Source organism: Oryzias latipes, chromosome 5 (genome assembly GCF_002234675.1).
Source record: "Oryzias latipes chromosome 5, ASM223467v1".
Lineage (NCBI taxonomy): Eukaryota > Metazoa > Chordata > Actinopteri > Beloniformes > Adrianichthyidae > Oryzias > Oryzias latipes.
In genome coordinates this window covers 6,486,795-6,509,778 of record NC_019863.2, presented here as the reverse complement: position 1 = coordinate 6,509,778, position 22,984 = coordinate 6,486,795, and the positions used below count along the sequence as shown (strand labels likewise).

The 22,984-nt window shown below is 40.5% G+C and overlaps 1 protein-coding gene across 13 annotated transcripts in view; it reads right to left on the bottom strand.

The window, feature by feature from the left end:
• LOC101173216 (forkhead box protein P1-B) overlaps positions 1-22,984 on the bottom strand; it is a 206,458-nt gene that overhangs the window by 30,877 nt on the left and 152,597 nt on the right. For 7 of the 13 annotated variants that reach the window (XM_023954807.1, XM_023954808.1, XM_023954817.1 and 4 more), the window contains 3 exons: positions 9,835-9,972; positions 9,629-9,721; positions 5,381-5,531 (listed from right to left, as the gene is read on the bottom strand). In XM_023954807.1, coding sequence (XP_023810575.1) covers positions 5,381-5,531; positions 9,629-9,721; positions 9,835-9,972 — 382 coding nt within the window. Of the gene's footprint in view, positions 1-5,380; positions 5,532-9,628; positions 9,722-9,834; positions 9,973-17,973; positions 18,144-22,984 lie in introns of those variants that run through there. The other 6 variants (XM_023954811.1, XM_023954815.1, XM_023954812.1 and 3 more) reach the window with 4 other exon arrangements.

Below are 22,984 nucleotides of genomic sequence, written 5' to 3'. Positions count from 1 at the left end.
CGTCAAAATAACTACAATCTGTTTCAGACGAGAAGGTCTAGTGTGACTCTTAAGAAAACAACATGGCTAATCTGAACAACGAATCTGCAAAGCTGCGCTCACACCGTCCGCATCGACTCGTGTTTAAGCGGACATTTTTTAGGGAACGCACATCAACCAGAATTTCACGCTTCCGCGTCCAGAACACTGGTGTTCTCGAATCACTATGCAAATTTTAAGACCGGTCAGGCTGTACGTACAGAACAGGTGCTCACTGATTGTGTGTAGATCACGTCCTTTTCAGAACACGGAGGTGTCAGTCGATGTAAACATGATCACGAAGGTAAAATGAGTAATTGTGCTTTTTCTGCCAGGCTGAAATTCTATAACACCAAGTCATTTTTATATCCGAACAGAGCTGCAAAAAAAAAGCCTGGAGCAAGATTCACCAGATTTGCACCGCTTCCACATTTCATATCAAGCTTCATCCCACTGTAGGTGGAGGACAAGGACAGTAAATACACAAAAGAAAAAGAATCCCCCTCCCTGCATGTCGGTGTGAACACTGCTGGCTGAATGCGCGTTCATGAAACAGTGTATAGTGAACTCCTGAACGCGCTGGCCGGTGTGAACGCAGCATAATAACAACCTGCTATTTAGGGGAAAAAGTTGCTCTCATTCTCTATGAGCAAAAAGATGCTTGCATTAAAGTAACCTTTAAAAATAATGAAATTAAAGTGTTTTCAAAACCATTATCAGTTGTAACCTTGGCATTCGGAGCAGACAGCAATATATGACAATAAACCCTTTGAATCGTGAATCTAGTCATAGCAGTTTACAGCCCCAGAGTTGAACTCGGCCATGTGTGGCACTCTAACAGGGCAGATCAACTCTCCCCTTCCTGCCCAGTGCTAACTGCTAGCAGAATATTACAGATTAGATCTGAGTACTATAGGGCAAAAGCGCTGATGCATGACAAAATTTAGTGATGTGGAAAGCAGAAAGGTCATCAATAACTTCAAACAGTCAAGCAGAAAATGTGCAGATAGAGTGTGGAGTCCTAATCAAAGTGTTGTAACAGCTGTTGGAGACACAGAGTTAGCTGTCAGTGGCTTCAGAGAGCAAAGTTAACAGGTTTGACTCTAAATAACACTACGTGCAGGAAGAATCAAAGCTTTATATTGGTTCTCACCTTAACTTTAAGAAGCATCTTTTAATTATTTTGCACAAAATCCTTAGAAAAAAAAACAAAGCTAATACTAGAAGAATTTCCTTTTTTGAGTTCGGAACATTTTTGTTTGTCACTGAACAGCTCATTGAATATGCTCATGCACTTTATATATGATATATATGGACGGAAGAAACACAAAATATGAGGTAACTTGACAATCCATAAATTCTACACATTATTTCAGCAACTTTACCAGCCCAGCCCAGGCAAAGCAGACACTTGTATCAAAAAGGTAGAAATGCACGCAGATGACAAAGAGTCAAAACATCCGATTCAAAAGATGGGATGCCTCCAAGGTGTTTAATGATAATGAAGGATAAACAGGATGTTCTGAAACTATTGTGAAATCCTCAAAATTACCTGGTCTTATCACTCATAAAATGCTTTGCTCAAGGGTGTGTGAATGTTTGCCAGACATCTGACACACTGCCAATCAGCAGAGCACTCTCACAGCAACAGCAGGCCCCATGCTCGGGACCATGGCAATCACCTGCAAGCAAACAAGTAATTTCATAGCCACCCCGAACAATAACACCACTGTACAAATGATGTTTGTGTTTGCCGATTACCTAAGCACCCTTCAGACCCTCCCACTTTTTATCTTGTTATTTCAAAACTGTTTGCTCTAGCTGGCAATGAATAGTCAATGTCATGCTCTTTACTCTTATGACTCCGATGTCTTTGTCACCAGGGGACCACTCCTTCACAAAACATTTCAGGACAAGTAAAGAAATAAACTTCTTGGACAAACAATAAGTATTTGGTCCTTATATAACAACAGGCAGTTTCACAATGATGAATGCAGTGGACGTTTATGAACAATAGGTGTAATTTTCCTTCAGGTCACAGCTCTGGTACTGAATGTCTATTACAGACTTAAGACAACAAGCCAAATGATGAAGTGTGAATCTCCTCTAATGAGAGTTGAGACATTTTTCAAAAGTCTACAGTATGATGGAACCAGAGTGGAACTGTAGAAATACAACAAGCTGCAGACTTCCATTAATTGAGGGATCAATGCCTCTTAAAAGTCATTCATTCACGGAAGTTTGTGCTGCGAGTGGATGATACCATGAATTGTGTGTTCTTACATACTTCAGGTATGTGCTGTTTCCTTTCATGAAGCAAATATACACAGGTGTTGTGCAACAGAAGTCACAGTAGAAGTGGAAAAACATACCGGTCACTAATACCAGTGTACTGTATTTTCCACACAATGAGGTGCATTTAAAAGCCTTCATTAATTTCAATAAACAGAGCTTCTCATAACTGGATCAGTTATGATTGTACTTAGTGATGTCAGAGTTCCAAACAAGGTTGGGTGTTATCGTAAATACGTAAACCTGGCTAACAAAAAGCGGTGTTTGGTTGGGTTTTTGTAAACGTTAGTAACAAGGTTGGTAGTCAGCATAGTCACAGTAACGTTTGTTTTAGCAATGTCAGTCTGCCTTTTCCGTGATACTAACAAGATTGTAAGCTAGAGAGAGGTACATTGCTAACGCTTCTTACGTGGCTAACGTGTAGCGTGTCACAAACAAGTTCTAGAGTTACTGTGAACGCAGTTACTAAAGTCAGACTGACTTACAAACATATCTCTGACTCTTTTGTACTGCTTAATGCACCTTACAGTTTGGTGTGGCTTATACATGAAATAAGTACAAAAATAGGCAATTTATTGACGGTGCGGCTTATAGTGCGGATAATTTGGTCCTGTTTAGCCTGAATAATTTAAAGGGGCCTATCTTTTATGGTTAACTTGTTCCATCCAATACAAAGATTGGACTGAAAATCAGAGAAACAGATCTAGATTATTTTGAAAACCCAACAAGCTATTGCTAAGAGAAACTGAAGAGAAACTGGATTAAAGTCTGGTTCACTGAATGAAAAGTTAGGAAAATTAGCTGTCTCCATTAAAAAGTACTGTAAAGCATTTTCAATACCTTCCTGAAAGACTAACAGTGCTTAATGGTATTTGGGGACTTTCTTTCTTGGCTTAAACTTTTAAAATTCCATACGTCTGTGTTAAATGCAGCTTGGTTATTTCCAGAGTGAAGCTGCATTATTTGAATACCACATGCAGTGTAAATTTCAACCCAAAGACTGGGTCTTCCTCGTACATGCTTTACTGAAAGTCTTCACAAAAACTACACAAATCGCTAATTCAATAGTCATTTTCCTGAAAATTGTTCTCTTGATTGGAATTACAGTCCTGTTTAGGAAGCAGCTAACATTCTAATAGAGTGGGTACAGTATCTCTATCTGCATCAACGGACCAGCGCCTCTTGAAAAAGTCCACACCGTTTTACCTCAGTGCCCAGCTCTATCAAATCATAACTCTATCAAAATTCTATCAAAGCTCTATCACAGTTCTAATGACAGCTCTATCACAGCTCTTAAATAGCTCTTTCCCAACTCAATCCCAGCCCTATCAAAGCTCTGTCACAATTCAATCACAGCTCTATCACAACCCTATTACAATTTTATTACGGCTCTATCACAGTTCTATCACAGCTTTATTACAGCTCTATTGAGACTCTATTACAGCTCTATCATAGCTCTATTGCAGCACCATCACAGCTCTAATACAGCCCCATCACAACTCTATTAAACCTCTATCACAGCTCTAACAAAGCTCTATCACAGCTCTATTACAGCTGTATCACAGCTGTAATACAGCTAAATCACAATTCTATCACAATTCTATCAAAGCTTTCTGGAAAAAGTCCACACTGTTTTACCTCAGTGCCCAGCTCTATCAAAGCTATATCACTGCTCTATTCCAGCTAAATCATATCTCTACCACACTTTTATCAAAGCTCTATCACAGTTCTATAATAGCTTTATAGCAGCTATATAACAGCTCTATTACAGCTGTGTTACAGCTCTAAAACAGCTTTATCACAGCTCTATCCTAGCCTTATCACCACTCCATCTCAGCTCTATTAGAACTATATATAACAACTCCATTACAGCTCTATCATACCTCTATTTCAGCTCTATCACAACTTGATCACATCTCTATCACAGCTCTGTCCCAGCTCTATCACAACTATATCCCAGCTCTATCAAAACTCTATCACAACTCTATCTAAGCTTTATCCCCACTCCATCAAAGCTTTATCCCAGCTCTATTACAGTTCTATCACAGCTCTACAACAACTTTATTACAGCTCTATAACAACTCTATCATAAACTCTTTCCCAGCTCTATCATATCACTAACCCAGCTTTTTCACTGCTATATTTCAGCTTCATTATAGCTTCATCTCTATTACAGATCATTTACATCTTTTTTACAGTTCTATCACAGCTTTATGCCAGCTCTCTTACAGCTCCATCCAAGCTCCATCCCAGCTCTATAACAGCTAAATCAAAGCTCTAACACAGCTCTATCACAGCTCTGTCACAGCTATATTGAAGCTCTATCTCAACTCTATTACAGATCTTTTACAGCTTTTTTACAGTTCTATCACAACTTTATCCCAGCTCTCTTACAGCTCCATCCAAGCTCCATCCCAGCTCTATAACAACTCTATCAAAGCTCCAAACCCAGCTTTATTACAGCTTTATCCTAGGTGTATTACAGATCTATCACAGTTCTATTACAGCTCTATAACATTTCTATTACAGCTCTATTACAGTTTTATCACTGCTTTATTACAGCTCTATTGTACCTCTATCACAGCTCTTTCAAAACTCTATCATGATTCTTTTACAGCCCTATCACAGTTCTATCACAGCTTATAACAACTCCATTAGGCAAGGCAAAGCAAATTTATTTGTATAGCACAATCCGTACATAAAGCAATTTAAAGTACTGTACAAAACAGATAAATGACCTAAAATCACAATAAATTAAAGTGCAAAGATTAAAAACATAAATATTTATTTTAAATCTTGCTTTACAAGAAAGGAAAGAGAGAATATAATAAAAAAGGGTGCCGATAATCCCCCTTCCGTTTTGAGTCTAGATTTAACCCTTAACACCGGAGAGGCCTGTCTCACAACCTCAGGGAGACTGTTCCAGCTTTTAGCTGGATTAAAAATCAAAACCATGATTCCCCTTGTTTAGCCCCGACTCCGGGCACCCACAGAGGGCCGGTCCCTGAGGTCCCGAGTCCGAGATGTTTCATATGGTGCTAACATGCTGGAGAGTGATGAAAGAACTGACCCTGAGTGAGCGAGTGCAAAGGAAGGCCTGTCTGTCCTGGCTGGATTGTAAGCAGGCCTTGCCTCTGGAGGTTGAGCAGGTGTTGCTGCTGGACCTGCTGGACCTGCAGGAGCTGCTGCTGGAAGGCGAGCTGCTGCGCCGACACCTGCTGCTGGAGACACACAAAGACAGAAAATGTTGCTGTAAATAGATTATGTCTGCAAAAAAAAAAAAGGCTGGCGTCTAGTGGAATTTTGTACAATCTTCATCTAATTAAAAGTTCAGCTTATAAAAGAGCAAGTTTTAAGAACATATTGATGACTAACGATAATAAATGGTGCACACAATAGATTGACTTCATTTTGCAACTTTAAAAAAATTTTTTGTGTAAGGTTTTCTGGAACCACTTTATGGCTTTTTAAAATGCTGCAGGTTTTTGGGTTGTCCTGGCCCATAAAGGGTCATTGAGGGAAGAGGCTGCATCTTATAGGGAGCACAAGTGTGTCTAGCACTTCCCTTGAGGCTCTTACGGATGTGTCAAGGGACATCGGGAAAATGGAATGTACCATTCTTGTGCGGATGGTAAGTGGACATTGTAAAATATTCGTAAGGATAATCACAACAATAAAAGCATATTTAGAAGATAGATGTTTGGTCCAACCAGCAAACGTTTAGCATGGCGAAATCTGCTATAGCTGTTGATGGGGCTCCAACTGTCATAGAACAGCAAAATCAGGAGACTATCATCTAAATTTGCTTTATTACTGTTATGATTATTATTAAGGGCCTGCTCGCTCATATTTTCTTTTAAATCCGTGCGGTCAGTGCTTTTTTCTTCGCTGCAAGGAGGACCCGAAAGAAGACGGGTTAGCATTAGGCTAATGTGTGCTTCAAACATGAGCCGTGGAGGTACTTAAAACTCAGAACGGGCAATGAGCATCTTGGATATAGATATGGAGGAATTAAAACATCCTTTATTTTGTTCTGGACACCACTGGAAACACAAATTCATATGATGGTTTCGCAGATCGTAGCAGCACATCCCCCTTTCGGCGATCGGGAGCTAAGGGTCGCGGGGCTTAGCGGTCCGCTATGCAAAAGCAGCTGCCGGTCGGAAGAAAAAAAGCTTGTCGGGGGGTTCGACGAACCGCGGTGCGTCCGCAGAAGGTGGAAATGCTGCTTCGTAGTCCTGAGAAGCTGTGTACAAATCATCAGAAGTTCACAACCATCACAAAGCCCTCTTCTCTGCCGCTAACACAAAGCTACACTGCTCCTAGCATGTGTCTTTTAGCAGCCGGACACACAGAGATAGCACTGACGTCATCGCCCCGCCTCCCCTCTGGAAATGCTTATTCGAATTGAGATATATGACAGTTTTCGCAGGGTGGATGTTAAAATGAAAATGCAATCCCCTCTTTGCATTTTTGTTTTACTTATGACACAGAATAAGCGGTTTCTAAGTAGAAAATGAAAAAGCATTTTGAAGTATTGCTTTTTAATTTTAATTTTGAGTCATTTGATGCAGTTACATTTTGAAAATGAAAAAGCATTTCTGTTAATCCATTTTAATTGTCAAATTAGACATTTCTAAAGGAATTTTGCTACACATTTACCAGAGAACCTTTTGTAAATGAAATGTCAAATACTATTTACATTATCATTTTAATTAAGTGACAGAATAAGCTATGTTGAAGGAGAAAATAAAAAAGCATTTTGTCGAATTCCTTTTTCATTTTAATTTTAGTCAACAAATTTAGCTTCATTTTGAAAATAAAAAAGCATTTCTGGTTTTGACTTTTATTTTTAATTATGCTACAGAGTCGCTTCCATACCCATGTCCATCCATAAGGACAGTTATGATTAAGATGTCAGGTAAATAGACATCCATCTCCCTCTTTTGAACAAACACAACAAAACGCTAAGGAGCACATAACAAACAATGAGAAAACATAGTGAAAGACAGATAACATGAGCCTCACATGTTGAACTGTAGCCATTCATAAACAACTACATGTGACTTAAAGTGTTTAATAACCAGCCCAGCAGGTTCTCACTGCTGAGCTGAGGGGAGGTTGTTGCCTGACTTCTAGATATGTCTGTTGAACTGATCATTTTGTCTATTCATACTGAGAAACTTGTGAAAAGTGAAAACTTTGAAACAAAGAACTAGAAGTGCTACGAGGGGAGAGCCAAAATAATAACAAGCAGAAACAGATCTACTATCTTTGAGGTCCCAATGACACTAGAGATTGTAACAGAAAAAACTTTTAATAGTCTGATCGCATTTTATGTTTATAAGAAAACAAAGTTAGTTGTCAAGCTGAGGATAGAAGGCAGCACTAACAGCAGGGTTGTGGCTGTCAAGCTGTGTGCCGCACCCCTTTACTAAACACAGGATACACCAGTTTGTTTATTTCTCACAACTGAATGCGTACACATACAGAAAGGTTGGGGCACCGCGGCAGTCAGATCATTTGTTGGCAGCTCTGAAACCGCTGAAACAGCCTGATAAAGCAGGTTCTCTCCACCCACCCCGGCTCTCGCAGCCTTCCTGTCCTTACCCCCCCCCACACACACACACAAAGACAGACACACACACCCAGCTGGCTGCTGGACTAAAAAGGCATCGGTCAAATACAGCGAGCAGGCCACTCTTATTGTGGGAGAAAGGTCTTTGGAGACGGCAGTGGTGGGTGATACCGGAGGAATAAGCGAGTTTGTTCAAGCAGACAGGTTTCCAGTCGGGACACAAGGAGCTCTGGATCTTCTGTGATCAGTAATTCATTCAGTGATGTCTGTGCAACTTGGCTCCTTTTATCAGCCTCTGTGAAGCAGATCGCATCTTTAGATGTTCTTTGTTCTTTGGTAAAGATAATTGTTCTTTGGGGGTGGGGGTTCCAGAGGAACAATGTCTTCCGACAAAATGCTAAATAAACGTTGTGAGTCTTTTTAGGAAAAAAAAAAGAAAGACGGAGAGCTGTGAATGAACTGAACCGACTCTCTTTAAGTTTTTCTCTCTGCAGGTCTCATCAGCTGACAGCATCTCCTGTGCCCTCTCAGCATGCAGACACAATACAAGCCCCAGACCCAAAAGTCCAAATAAGAAGTTGACAAGAAGCAGCGTGAGGGAAAAATACAGTCCTTGACAGATAAAAAGTGGAAGGCCTTTATTGTCAAGTTTCAAATATAAAGTTAAACTAAATTTTGATGTCTTTAAAATAAAAGAGGCACAAAGCAACCACAGGGGGGTATTGTCTAGCAGCCACAGGGGAGTCGCTGCATAATTTTTTTCTGTCTTTTGATGGCTGCTGGAAACCCGAGTGAAAGAGCAGCGCGATGGGAAGAGAAAGAAAACACAGGCAGAGGGGGAGAACCTCTTGAGGCTGCATCTATTTCCTGTGATCATACAGAATATGCCTCAAACGTAGATTTCTTTTATTCTCAGGCTCCATTCAACTGATCAATTGCACGTCCTTGTTCCCCTATCAGCCCCCCACCCCCACCCCCTTTTCTTGGTCCTCCAGTGTTTACATCAGATGTGAATTGGTGACAAGGCCTGTCTGAGGCCGCGGAGCTCGGCTGTCACATTGATTTATGGGAGCATCACACCACAAACTTGTCCAAACTGAAGCCCGCAGTTCATTAATTAGGGAGCTGCAACTTTGAAGTTGGAAGTTTCGACAGCGCACGGGCATGTGTGAGCGTGAGCGCGCGTCTGCCTGCAACGCTACGCTTTTATTTTCTGTTTCCTCCGCTCTGCAAACATGAAGGTTCCCAGATGGTCATCAGATTTACGACTTTACAAAAATGATTCGCTTTGTCCGCAAAGAGCCAGTATCATCCATGAAACAAACAAAACCCTTCTGTAGTACAGACTAAAAGAAAGCAGCAAATATGATGAAGAAAACACAAAGCTGTTAGTGCTCCCTCCTTTATCACAATCATATGCCTCTTTTCCTTTGCTAGTTCTGGGAAAATCCCCTTAGATTGAGATCCTTAGAGTTTCTGCCTCTCTCTATCATTGTGTCCTCAAGGGGGGGGGGGGGGGTAAGTCAGGTTTCTGCTGCACGAATAAGGGGCAAAAGGAAGAGCGAATTTCAGGCATAGAATCAGTCAGTTACAGCTGCTCATCAAACAAACCAGATTCACTCATTAGAAGTGTGTCACATTAACCAGAATCTAAAGCAGGCAGAGCTGAATGAGACGGCACACATGCCCTCCGTCCTCTGTCCGACCAACCTTTGGTACCGGCTCTACACGGCCGCCTACCTCTTTCGTGTGCTTGCTGCCTGCATGCTGCTGCTGTAGAAGCTGGAGGTGGAGTTGTTCCTGCTGTTTCTTGTAAAACTCTTGAAGCTGCTGCTGCAGGGGAAACATAAAGGCAACACACAAGTCAGAGTGTGCCAGGCAAAGCTTCACTTCTAAAATCAAAAAGCAGACAGCACGGTCCTCCTGTGATGATTGATGTGAGCTACCTGCTGCAACATGAGGGCCTGCTGCTGCTGGAGGAGAACCTGGAGCTGTTGAGGGCTCAGGACCTGCTGCTGAAGAATCTGCTGCATTTGCTGTGGGGTTATCACTTGAGGTGTCATCATAGCCACTGACACTGGAATCTACAGAAGGGAACAGCAATCAGACAAAAACAAACCAACATAAAGTTTAGCAAAATATACAATTTTATAGAAATGATTTTTTATCCCACCATGCTCAAAAAGCCCTGTAAATACCACACTGCATTTCATTTAAATGAAAATATGGATGATCCCCGACGGCTGAACTCAGAGGCAAATCTTCAAACCTGCATTTCCATTAACCACTAAAACTGAATGCTCTCGATTTGTAAAAATTTGAAGGGAAGACTCACACAGAAGACTATTACATCATTCAGTAATGAGGACTGACATTTAGTCGATGAGAACTTCAGCTTTTCCGCTTCAAAGCAAGCTTCAGGTTCTTTATTGTAATGGAATACAAGTGACAAAACCATATTAAAACTGGAAAAGACGTTATTGTGGCTCATGCAGATGGTGTGAACTATTTACTGATTCAATATTCCAGTGGTTTTATTTAAAAAAATGCAAAAATGGAGCTGGATGTGCTTGTTTGTCTGAAACACAACGACAAAATGCAGCAAGTAAATGAGAGAAATGACTATTTACATTTCTGCAGACTTTATTGGCTGAGACATATTATTATTATTATTATTATTTGAATTCCAAACTAAATTAGACATTTAGAATAAGCTTAAATTCTCCATCATTTTCTTTGTGTATTATTTACACAACTACCAAGATGGCCATCCTTTACAGCAGGGGTGTCACACTCAATCGCACTGGGGGCCAAAATCCAGAACACATGGTCACAGGATCAGCGTTTGTCAAACTTTTAAACTTTTTAAAACATAACTTTGGTGAACATAACTACTAATATAAACAGACAGGAATTTTATTCAGGATTAAATCCTTTTAAACCTTAAATGACAAATAATATTTTTCTCTCCATAAAAAGAAATGCTGTCAAAATTATACACATTAAAAATATGAACATGCTGCATAACAGAACAGAAGCAAATGAATGACCAAATAAATGAATGAATGATCAAATAAATCAATCAAATGAATCCATTTTCTTTACTCTTGTGTCATTTTATCAGTGCTGGACTCCTGGGTGTTTGTGTGAGGTTCTGTGTGTGTCTTTGTGAAACGTATCCGAGTGGTTTGAGTTGTAAGATCTCTTTTTGTGATTTTTTTTTTATAAACGTAAATCAAATAACTAAATTACTTAAGATTACTCCGAAAATATTTAGTGTTTTCCTAATTTAGTGCAGAACCAACAGTAAAAACCCTCAAAAAACGTCTATGCATTCATAAACAAATGATGTAATATTTATGTATTCATATCTGAAAAAGCTGTTTTCCTGCTGACATCACCTTCTGTCTTTTCAGTGCAGCTTCATTTCAGATACAAACACCAAATAAACAACAAACGTAAAATACATATTATATGGAACTTGGAGACATGTATTAAAAATGTCTACAATGTTAAAACATTAATAAAGAATAACATCATTAGCATGTGCTGAGTACACTAAAGACATGCGATCAACCCAGTTTATTAGGCATTGCGCAATTGAGGCTGCGCTCTGTGCGCCTTTCCACCTGGCAGGCGTAAAGGAAAACAGTGATCTAAAAAACTCAGTGACTTTGAGGATAATTAATCAAAAATCCTTCATCTGGGCAATGTCTGAATGCCTTTACTCACTACATAGTCTTCTATATAGGGCCATAATGTAATGCTGCCCGAATCAACAATTCGATTGCTCTAGAAATGTCCCAGAAGTCTCTGCAAAAAAACAGTGTGCATCAATGCTCACTTGATTGGCGAATATGGACTACAACGCTGGATTTAAATTTATTTTTGAATAAACCATCAACGTTATCATCATCAGAACACAGTGTATTCATGAATAGTCATCATAAACGCTGATATCTATGAGATTTTCAGTTTGTGAAATCAGTGATGTCATATTTGCAGTAAAGAAAAAAAGTAGCAAGTATGGTGTCCAAATTGCTTTTACAATCCAGGGCACTAGATAGTTCTGCACTGTATGGTTTTTTAGTAGTTAGCTAGTGGGGGAGGGAACTCGAACACAGACCCAAATCACATCCTGGTAAAATAGAGGGTTAAAAAAAATCTGTAGTTAATTTGTTACCAGAAACAAACGCCGGGCCACTCATACCAACATTACAAAATGATCTTGAGGGCCGCATGTAGTGACATGTAGGGCCGGATGTGGCCCACAGGCCTTGACTTTGACACATTTGCTTAAAAGTGACGCCCGAAAAATACAATGAAAGCTCGGATGATCTGCATTTGCTTGAACATATTTGAGTAACGTTTGTTTGATTTATGAGAAATATGTCACACCTGAGGACCAGAGAGACTACTCTGGCTCGTGCACAACAATGTGTGCAGGAAGATCTCTCATTAGAAATGCTGTCATTAGCGGTCTGTTGTTCTGAAGGTACAGAGGCGGGAGGAGGAGGAGCCACGCTGAAGAATTCGCAGACCTTTAACTAACTCCCTGAAGAAAGGTGTGAGTGCATGACTCCTCAAAACAAGTGATTTGTTGTGACACTGAAGAACCCCCCCAGTTGTCAGGCTGCCTTAATTGCTCTGGTGACATAAGGGACTGAGAGCGCAGTTGGCTGTTGCTGCTTACTGCCATGATGTGTGATACCATTAAGGGCCCCTTTGCTTGACATTTCAATGACAAACAGCAACTCAGATGCGCCCGATGCTGATGTGTAAATGTGAGCCTGCCGGGTCCGTGCGAATGTGAGGCGGGATTTTAAACGTTTATCTCCACTCTTTGAATGCTTTAAGCTCTTTCAGATGGAGTTTAGCTGTTGAAGATCTTTGTCGGCTTATTTAACGCACCCTTCGTGCACATGACCTCTCTCACTGTCTTTATAATGGGCATTTTGGAGGGAAAAGCAGTAGAAAGGGCAGATATGTGACACCGGACATTGTTGATTTGATGCTTGTAGTTAACTTTAGTGAGATATGGCTGGTTACACTTAAAAAGGTTTAGCCCCACCCACTACAGGCAGGTTTCTCAGTTCTCCCAACACTGAGCATAAGAACGAGAAGCAAAGTCCAATTTAGTAATTATTTTTGGTCTGGACTTAAGCACATGATCTGTCCTGGCATTTGCCTTCTTCATACTTTTTACAGTCCAATTTTCTTCTTTATCCACTGAAATCCTTTTTTTCTTTCGGGAGCGTCATTAACCCGCTTCAGCCTGCTGACATGCGTTCTACACATGAATGAATGCAGGCGCTGCATACTGCACACATAGATAAAGCAGCAGCCGCCTGTCTGCTGCACTTTTACTGTTTGATGCCACGGCCCAACAGTCACGCTTCCGTTTCTACATGTATGTAAATGCTGTGATCTGTGTCATATTTTCAGCGGAATTACTCCTTCATAGTGCATTACACAGTTTGATAGCAGAAGATGGAGAACAAACTTTAAGTTAATGCTGAAGCTTTATTTTATTAGGCCCATCTGGGTAGCTGTCAATTTCATTATAAATGACTCAGAGAGTTGCTTTGATGTAATGCTCTTCAGTCTTTTACCTGAGGTGTTTATCCCATCAGGGTTTCACACTTGTCAGGAGTGTCTGGTTAGCAGTGACTACACACAGAAGCTTCCTCTCTGCTCAGAAGCTATTACACATCCTCATTTTATTACCCATTACTACTGAGGTCATTAGCAGCAAGAGGGATTGTACGCTTTTTAACCTATTGATCAGTGTAACTAGGACCATTTAATCCTGTGCTGAAGGAGGGAAAGTCTCCCTGAGACCGGGTCTCCTGAGTTGAAGGGCAGCAGGAGCATTTTAGCGGAAAAATATGGTTCCAGTCACTCTAGTGTGCCCATTTACCACACAGGATGCCAGTCGCCATTTAGAGCACTCCCTTACCTACAGGATAACATCGAGACTCTGGATGATCCCAAAAATATGTCAGCATTTGAAGATGGTCTCACAGGGGACTTGTAGTGAGCTAATAACTGGAGGGATCCACTGAGCCCAGCTCTATCTGTTCCACCATTACGAGGGTGTGAAAGAGAGGACATTCTGAGGAGGCCTTAAATAGCTGACGTTTATGAATTTTATAAAGGTTAGGGTTTCTCCAGGTGCCTCTCATACATAAACATTCAGAGCTGGAACATTCTTTCACAGCTGCAGAGACACTGGAGGCAAAACATGCCAGCACGGGCAGGTTGGCCAAACACACACACGCACACACACACACACACACACACGCACAGGGCAAACCAAACCGTCTCTTATGGTTGAAGCACACACGCAGTCCCTTCAGTGAAAGAACTAATACACAGAAAACCGGAATACTTCATAGAATGAAAAGGTATCAATGATGTTTTACATGAAAACAATAAAAATGGTGAATTGTCCATGGTGCACTCCGCCTTCGGACGGGCTACAGTAATCCTGTGACCCCAAACAGAACGGGTACAAAAAAAGATGGATGGCTTTTAAAATGCCTTTTGCATTTTCCCCCTAAATTCAGTTTTCTTTTTCAATGCATGTGCAAACAGATGCAGGTCAGAAATCGTTTTTTTTTTGACACTACGTTGTTAAATTCTCAATAAGACACTCTAATGAGGAAACACAAAAAAAAGAAAAAGGACAGACAGTCCGAGTAAATAGAATTGTTTTCACAGTCTTCCATCCTATCCATCTGTACACCGAGGCAAATGAGAAAAAAACTGGAAAAAGGGGCAAAGTGAATGTCTGAGAGAGAGGCCCCGTCATTCACCGCCGCACAAACCGAGCTGCACCGAGCGGAATAAAAAAGGAATTATCAAATTTTCATTTGTGCACCCTGGGGTCATCTTGTTTTCCGGGGGCATCAAATGGAATGGAGAAGTAGAAAAAAAAGAAAAAAAAATCCCCAAAGAAATCCCAGAGACCGGTCCGTTTGAAGCTGCTGTGTTACCTTGGCCTACTGTGGCGCCAAGAAACAACTTCCCATCCCGACAATGATCTCCGCATGAAAATGTGGCAGAACTGAGGATGTTACGGGAGCTGTTCTACGTAAGCCATGTGTGAACATAATTAGTTGCCAACATGTTGGAAGGATTAATTTTCCTTTCCCTATTCAGGTTGATTGAAGACTGTGGGGGGTGGGGAGCATTTCCCCCCCCAAAAAATGTTCCCTCTCAGCCTTTAAATGTGGTCACGGCAACAACCGAAAAGATGATATTATAACTGTAAACCAACAGAACCGCATTCAGGAAAACAACAACGAAAATGAAAAAAAAAAGACAAACACAACATTTAGGATGACGACTAATTCCACATCTTTGGTCCAGAACAATTCCGTTCTCGTCATCCCCAATCAAGTCCTTTCAAAAATATTTACAGCTTAGGAAAACGGGATAACCTCAAACAGATTCGGTCTCTTTCCACTCGCTTGACATTGTCGGGAAGTGGAAGTGTGTGAAAGCAGGAAAGCAGCAGATTTTCCACCACTGAAAAAACACAAGTTCAAATTGCGATTTAATTAAGTCCACAATTATAAATAAACTGCTTTTCCCTGGAGCTCCATCTGCCTCCATCAGGTTTAAACAAAGCAAATTTGGGAAGATTTTAGCCCAACAATAACAGTTAATTGGAGATCTAGATTTTCACAGTAAAGGATGCTGTGGGCTGAGGGGTCGGCACACAGGACAGCCTCCTTTCTGCCGCTTCAGCGGACACACTGAACACAGAGTTGTCTCAACTACTGCGGCGTCACACAGAACACTGGGGTCATAGACTCCTGATATCTGGTAAAAGTTGACCGCACAACAAAATAATAACTAAAGTAAAACGCTAATTAAATGTGTAGAGAAATAAAGTCGATTCTTCATAAATGTCATATCAAAAAAATCAGTCCATTTCATTTTCAGCTGTAAGCCACACCTCAGTGAAGGAACCTTTTAGTTTGGCAAGCTTTCCAACTATTTTTGCCACACTCCAGCGCTCGCTGTCTTCCCCTTTGCCGTGCTCATCTCAGATTCCCCGCCGGTGTGAACGGCAGTCCACAGTTCACCGGTTCCACGCAACGCTGCACGTTTTCTGCAGTGAGTTGAGATTTAATTAAGATCACGGCTTTAAAATCCATTTCAAATGAAATCGAAGTCAAAAGACAATGGCTGACACATCCTCGTACAAACTGCTTCTATTCTCTGCACACCAGCAACGCACAGCTAATCCTTGTCTCCAAGACGCAGACGAGAAACACAAATTACTGGAGGTTGCCTCTTTACTTGTTAAACGCTGTGGTGATGTGCGACCGATGCAGAGTGGAGAGGCAATTTGTTTTAACGGTGTAAGCAGAGGCTTTCCAGCTGAAACAGATTCAAAATGTGATCATCTCTATTTCCTGACAAATCTCTTTAGGTAACATGTCCATACGCTTTTCACTGCTTTGAAAACATTTACGTCTTGACAAACATGAGGGATGGAAAAATCTTCTCCCTTATTAACAGAGCAACCTGTAATCTCATCGTTTGTACAGCAACAACCTTTTTTTTTCTTTTGACATCTCAATCTTCCAGTGTCCAACAAACACTCACACTTCATGCAGTAATGATGCCTCTAAAAAAAGAGAATGCCAGTTGTTTTAAAGTAAAATCTGGGAATACCACCAGAGCCAAACTACTTCCCAGCTCTCTGCATTCCGCCCGTCCGCTCCAGCAGAGAGCATTCCTGTAAAGTGCATCCCAGTGAGCCCGGGTCCTCCGCAGGCTGACCCCCATGTCCCCCTCTCTGGGTATGCAGCTAATATCTGGTCGTGATTTAGAAATGACAGGTGATAGCAGCTCCACGCTTTGACAGGCCACTGCACAAATAACGCTCCTGCCTGAAAGGGCTAATGCACTACTAATGAACAATAAATCAACTTTGATTACAAACTGTCAGGCCAATCAGCTCGCACTCCAGCTCCACCAAACTGCGAGTGCTGGCTGCACAGCTGCACGGCATTATGTTGAAGCCGGGCCCGTTTAGGTGCTGCTTTCACGCAGTGCATCTCCTTTGGGTCTGGCTCTCACTCTCAGCACTGACAGAACATGCTGAAACATGCACATCAGCGAAATAGTAAGTTGAAAGAACAAGTAAAGGAATCAACATGTTTTATTTGTGAAAAGTGAAACTTCTGTGGTTTTTTGTGCCAGAAGTTTCACTAATTTAATTTAGAAAATCCCCAAAATCTAAACTAACCTAAACAAAGACTTCAACTTTACAAAGTGAGTAAAAGATGGCAAAAGAATTTTCCAGCAAGAAGTAATCCACTGTGGAAGATCAACTGTAAAGTAGACACACGGGCCCATCACCAAGATCAGATCCTCTAACTCTAAAAGAAAGACAGGAGTAGGAACATCTGGAGTGATGCTATCAAACATGGAGCTGGTTCAGACTCTTTAAATCCACTAAGACTGAGAACTACAGCAAAATATCACCTGAAAGTGAAGACCTCCTTTCCAGAACTAACAAAAGCAACGCTGTGGAAAATGTCTAAATATTTACAACTTTACCCTCGTCACAACCTCAACACAAGAGTGACACAACTTTCCCATTTTTACAGTGTCAGATCTAAATGAGCTAAAGCAACTCTGCCTTATCACAGAAACTTGGTGAAAAAGCTCCACTCGGGTTAAAAAAAGTCTTGTTGGTTTGCCGTTAAAAATGTTAAGTTCTTACAACAAACGAGAGCACAAGAAACAGATAAAAGAAAGAAATGTTGACACCAAAACATTCAGATACAGTTTCTACACACGACTTCATGCCACACTAATAATGTACATGACATTCTTTACCAATGCCTGAAAACTGTCAACACTTTAGTGACAAAGCAAACCCTAGATAATGGCTTCTCCAACACAAACCGTGTGCCATAAACACAGCAGTTCAAGTGTTAGAAGATCCACAACAGGAAAAACCAAAGCCGTTTTTTCCTGCTCAAATTAAAATGTCAAGTTTTTTTTCTTCTAAAACAAGAAAACAAGCAAAATCACAGAAATCAATCATATTGACAAACCTGACAAACTCCATTTAGCTGGCAGGGTAAACAGAGTGCCGGGCCACGCGGCGTGGAGTGAAGCAGAGCGGAGAGTAGAGCAGCAAGAGAAAGAGAGAAAGTGAAGGCGTGGGGGAGCGAGCGGCGGGGCACGCGGGCTGAAGAGGCGCTGTGGCGCTGCAGAGTATCCAGCCTTCCTCAGGATACAGACAGATTGCACACACAAGGTTGTTCCCCCGGCTGACAAGATACAAAACTATCCAATCAACCACGCCCTTCTCCACCAATCACAACCAACCCTCTAGACATAATCAATTCAAACACAATAGGGACTCGCAGGCCGGGTTGCAGGTGAAACACTGGCTTTGTGTGGGGGCCTCTATAAAAAAAAGGCAGTTGACGGCTGTTAACCTTCTGACCCATGAGGGGACTCTGTCCGAGCACCAGAAACAATGGGAGCTGAAAGAAAGGAGAGCCTTTAATTAAACAACAGAAGAGTACATACAGCTATCCAGCTGAAAGAAAGGAGAGCGGCCTCAATGACAGGCTTTTCCGGGCTATTAAGTAGTTCTGTTTGCGCTGACAAAACACTAACGAAACTCTCTGCAGCCCTCGCAGGACTTTTATATTTTAATGCTTTTTTAGTTTCTAAAACATAGAAAAGGATGACTCCTCTTTGCCAGTCGAACCTTCAGACATGCTGATTTGTTTGCAGTCAGACTGCAACTAGTAGTGATGTAAAAAAGGCAAGCTGGAGCAATCAAAGCCCCAAACACAGCAATATTTAATAATATTTTTCTAATTTCTTCCTAAAATTAATCTAATCTAAAAATGAAGTTGAACAAATTATTTATCATTAAAGATATTATAAGGGAGCTGTTATGACATCAGCAGACACTCTGAAAGGCAAATTCAGGAAAGGAGAAAGTCAAACATATGATCCTGCCCCCTACTGGAGATCCAAAGGAACTCACCAAGCAAGACTGAGCAGCACGCAACGCCACTTCCTCTATAACGTATATGTTTTGTTTTCACACAGAAAGCAGTGTGCTGCTTTCTTTGAATTGTTCCCTCTATCGTAATCTATCGGATTAACAGCTGTAAACCCCTGGCTGAGGATGATGGGATGTCCACTCCAGTTCACAAACGCGCTGGTGAAAAATAAGCAAAGCCCCTGCTCTCATCTGCTAATAACTAACAACCAGCTCTAACAAGACATTCTGACCCACATGCATTATTGACTGCTACACCTCAGGTGTCAAGACTGACAATTCCAATACATTTGATAGTGAATAATGAAGCAGAAAAAAAAGGACTTTTATTTTCTATCTGACAAGCTCAGGACAGCTCATGTGAAAGACAATGACAGGCATGCACCTACATGTACGGGCACACACACACTTCAACACACGTGCACAAAGTGGTTTAGGCTACGGCCAGACTCCTCTCCCTCAACACTCTCCCTCGGGTGGCATGTCGGCATATTCTCAATAAAACACCTTCTTAGCAGTAATAGGCCACTGTTCTCATTTCAACACTCCCAAAGGCCTCATGATAAATTTAGCAGACACACAGTTTAAGCTTCTCCTCTCAGTGCTTTTCTAATCCATTGGCTTTGTGCCTGTAACACTGAAAATAATTACACATGTGTCAATGGGATAAAAACCACATACAGCATTTTTTTTTAAAGAAGAAAATAGAGAAACATTAATATTCCTGCGTCTAATATTGGTCTTCCTCTAGGTCGTTTACAGACAGAACTCAGTGATTGTATTTGTGACTGAGTGGATGGCGGTAAAAATACTCGCGTTTTCTGCCTCAGTTAAAGTGTAAGTATGAGTTAATGTCTAGTCTGGCCCGGGCTGCACTCCTACGGCGCAGCTTCAGTAACAGAGCGTACCACCAAATGTTACCGCTACCACAACAAAAAGAGACGACTGATCCACACTCAGTCGTCTCTGGAAAGAGGGGAGTAATCAAAAGCAACACTCACCCTGCTAGTGTGTTGGTGCAGTAAATGATTGTCTACGAGCAGATGGACTCAGCGGGTCAGGTGTGAACACCGCACAAAAGAACGTTTGCTTTTACAAGAGCAAACCTTGCCATGTTTAGTTTGGGTAAGCAATGAATATGCATTCATAAATATTCCCTACTTCTTAAATAAGAAAAAAAACAACAACTGAAGTTGTAGTCAAATCACAAAAGAATTTCAAAGACCTTCCTATTGCTGGGCTATTTTCTACATTAAAAAACCAAAAAAACACAAAGCCAAAGGTCTGTTTGTTTAGAAGAAAATTGGAAAATTCTGCTAATGTCTTTGGAATTTAATTCATTGCACACTGATAGGAACTGCTTAGATGAAAGCACATTTTCAACATCTGCAAACAACCAGTCCTTCCGCCGACATTTGACTCACACTGAATTTATTAATATCATATCATATTATCATTGTGAAGTTCCAGTAAGCCACACCCCTCAACAAGTTTGATTATTTACTTTAGATTTCTGCGTTGGGAAACAGATTGTTTAGTCAGCACATAAGAAATCCGTATTTGCAAAATATTTCCTGGCGTACTAAGTCAGCTATAATGTTACAGCACTTGTGTTTTCAGTGTGGTCTGCACTTAGTCAAAACAGGAGGCTTTTTGGCTTTGAGAAATGTCAATTTACGGAGGTGGGGGAATTTCTCTCTCATCTTGTTTGGCATCTGATTCAGCACTGGTTTTAACCAAAAATGATATTTACTCAAAGAAAGTAGGTGCTGATGAACTGTTTAGCATTTATGAACATAACAAAATCCAATCCGAAGCTCATAAATACAATATCACCTGCAAACATGCAATGATTTTTAATCAAAACATATTGCTAACAATCCCTACACAGACTCCCACACACATTTACATTCTGAGGAATCCTTTTTTCAATTTGTTCAAAAGCAAGTAACTATGATGAAAACCTTTCAGTTGGCTAATCCTAAACCTGGTGTAATGTATTAAAATAAATAATAAATACCTCTTAAATTTAGCCCAACTATTGTTTGACCAGTGTCAGAGATAGATTTATTAGATTATTTTATAGGGGGGCAGAAGACTTTAGAAGGTTGGCAAATGAGAGCAGATTTGACAGCCAGTACAAATTAAAGGATCCAAAATTTGACTTTTTATTATTGTTATTAGTATTAAAATGGCAGTCGTTTAAGCTGAGGTGCTGTTACTAATGTAAAGCGGGTGCAAAACAAAAAGTGAATAAATTCTTAAACAATATGCATTATTGATATGAAATTCAAGCACAAAAGATCAAATATATTCTCATACTAAGGCTTCACAACAGCAGGAACAGATTATTTTGAAATGTCCAAATATTCTCTAAACAGTTTTTTATATACAAACCTTAGTTTTCATTTCCCATGTGGAGTTCAAGAACAAGTTTTAATTTTTTATTTTTGTATGTTTATTTTGTGCTTGTCTTGTAACTAAAAAGGACATTACAGTAGATTAGGGTTGGTATTTTTGTCAACAAGAAAAGCACAAAATAGACATAAACAAACAAACGAAGAAAAAAATGTCACCCTTCTAATTCATTTAGGCCTATAAATTAACAATCAATTTATTAGACATCAACAATAAAATATATAAGTTTATTTGTCTCATTATTAGCACACACTGAGTAAACTACAATCAACCCACTTTAGGATTAGGCAATCTGCTGTGAGGCTGCGCCGGCCGCTGCATCGCCTTCCATTCTGCGGTGTAATTGAACAGGAAATACACAAATATAGAGATTTTGATGATAGATATGATTCAAATGGTTACAATCATACATATACATTGTATTTAAAGCAAAGATTAGAAGACACATTTATTTTCTCATTAGTTACTCATGATGGCGAGGACGTGGAGGTGCGACACTGCCTCACCTGCCTCCCCTGACCGCACATTAAGGGTTGAAGCGTTTTTTACAAAGAAACCAAAAGCTGCCAAACCGACCCCAGAGCCGCCCAGATGGTGTCCCCCACCCAAAGCTATGTTTGAACTCAAATTCAATGGAATTTATTATCTGACGATCTGAAGAATGCAAACTCCATATATCAGCTTAAGAAAATGTATAAATTTAAAATATATCAAAAATACCTTCTGGACTGAGAGACTCTTGTGGTTGTGAGGTAATTTTGAGAAGTGTTTTTGTTTGTTTTTTCCTCTCCTGTTTTTTTCTTTTTTAAGGTTCCTTCAATTTGTAGATTGATGTGATGTTTGTAATCAGGGTGGGGGAAATAAGCCTTGGCTTCACCCGACACCTTTTTCGGTTAATTCTGTTCATTGTTTATGTTGACATAGTTCAGTGTCAATGCTTATGTTGATGTTTTAAGTTTGTGTGTTTAGCATAACCGGAATAAATGTCTATTCTGATTCACCTGATTTGGGGGAACTGCCCAATCTGGCAACACTGGAAACGTACATTTGACAGCAAGAAAAAGCACAAAATAAACATAACATACAAAAAATTAAACACATCTAAATCATTTACAAATCATTAACAAATCTTTCATTAAACAACAACAAAAGAGACTTGGGGCAGACACAAAGTTAACACGTTTCACAGCAGTTTAACGATCTGATTCTCCTCACTGCTAAACTCCTTTCTGTGGTGAGATCAGGGACAGTGGGACATAATTATACTGTGATTTACTAACTGTTTGCAATTGATTTATTTGACTTAAATAAAACAAAACAACGCACATGTCACCTAAACGCTACGCTGGTCCTCGCATGAATACGTCTTGTCTTTTGCTTCATTCAGCTCAAAGTGTTGCTGCAAACCGCAGAAATGAAACTTGGAATTCTTCAGGTCCAGTAAATAAGCAGCAATTATCATCCGTGGCGTTAAGTGAGATCTGTCCAGACTATTTTCTTAAGACAGGAGTTTTCCAGAAATAAGATTTTCCTATTGCCATTGGATGGAAACAACGCAGATTTTGGCTAAGGCCAGGACTCTGACGGCCCAGGTGGACCAGAATGCATAATATAGGGGTGTA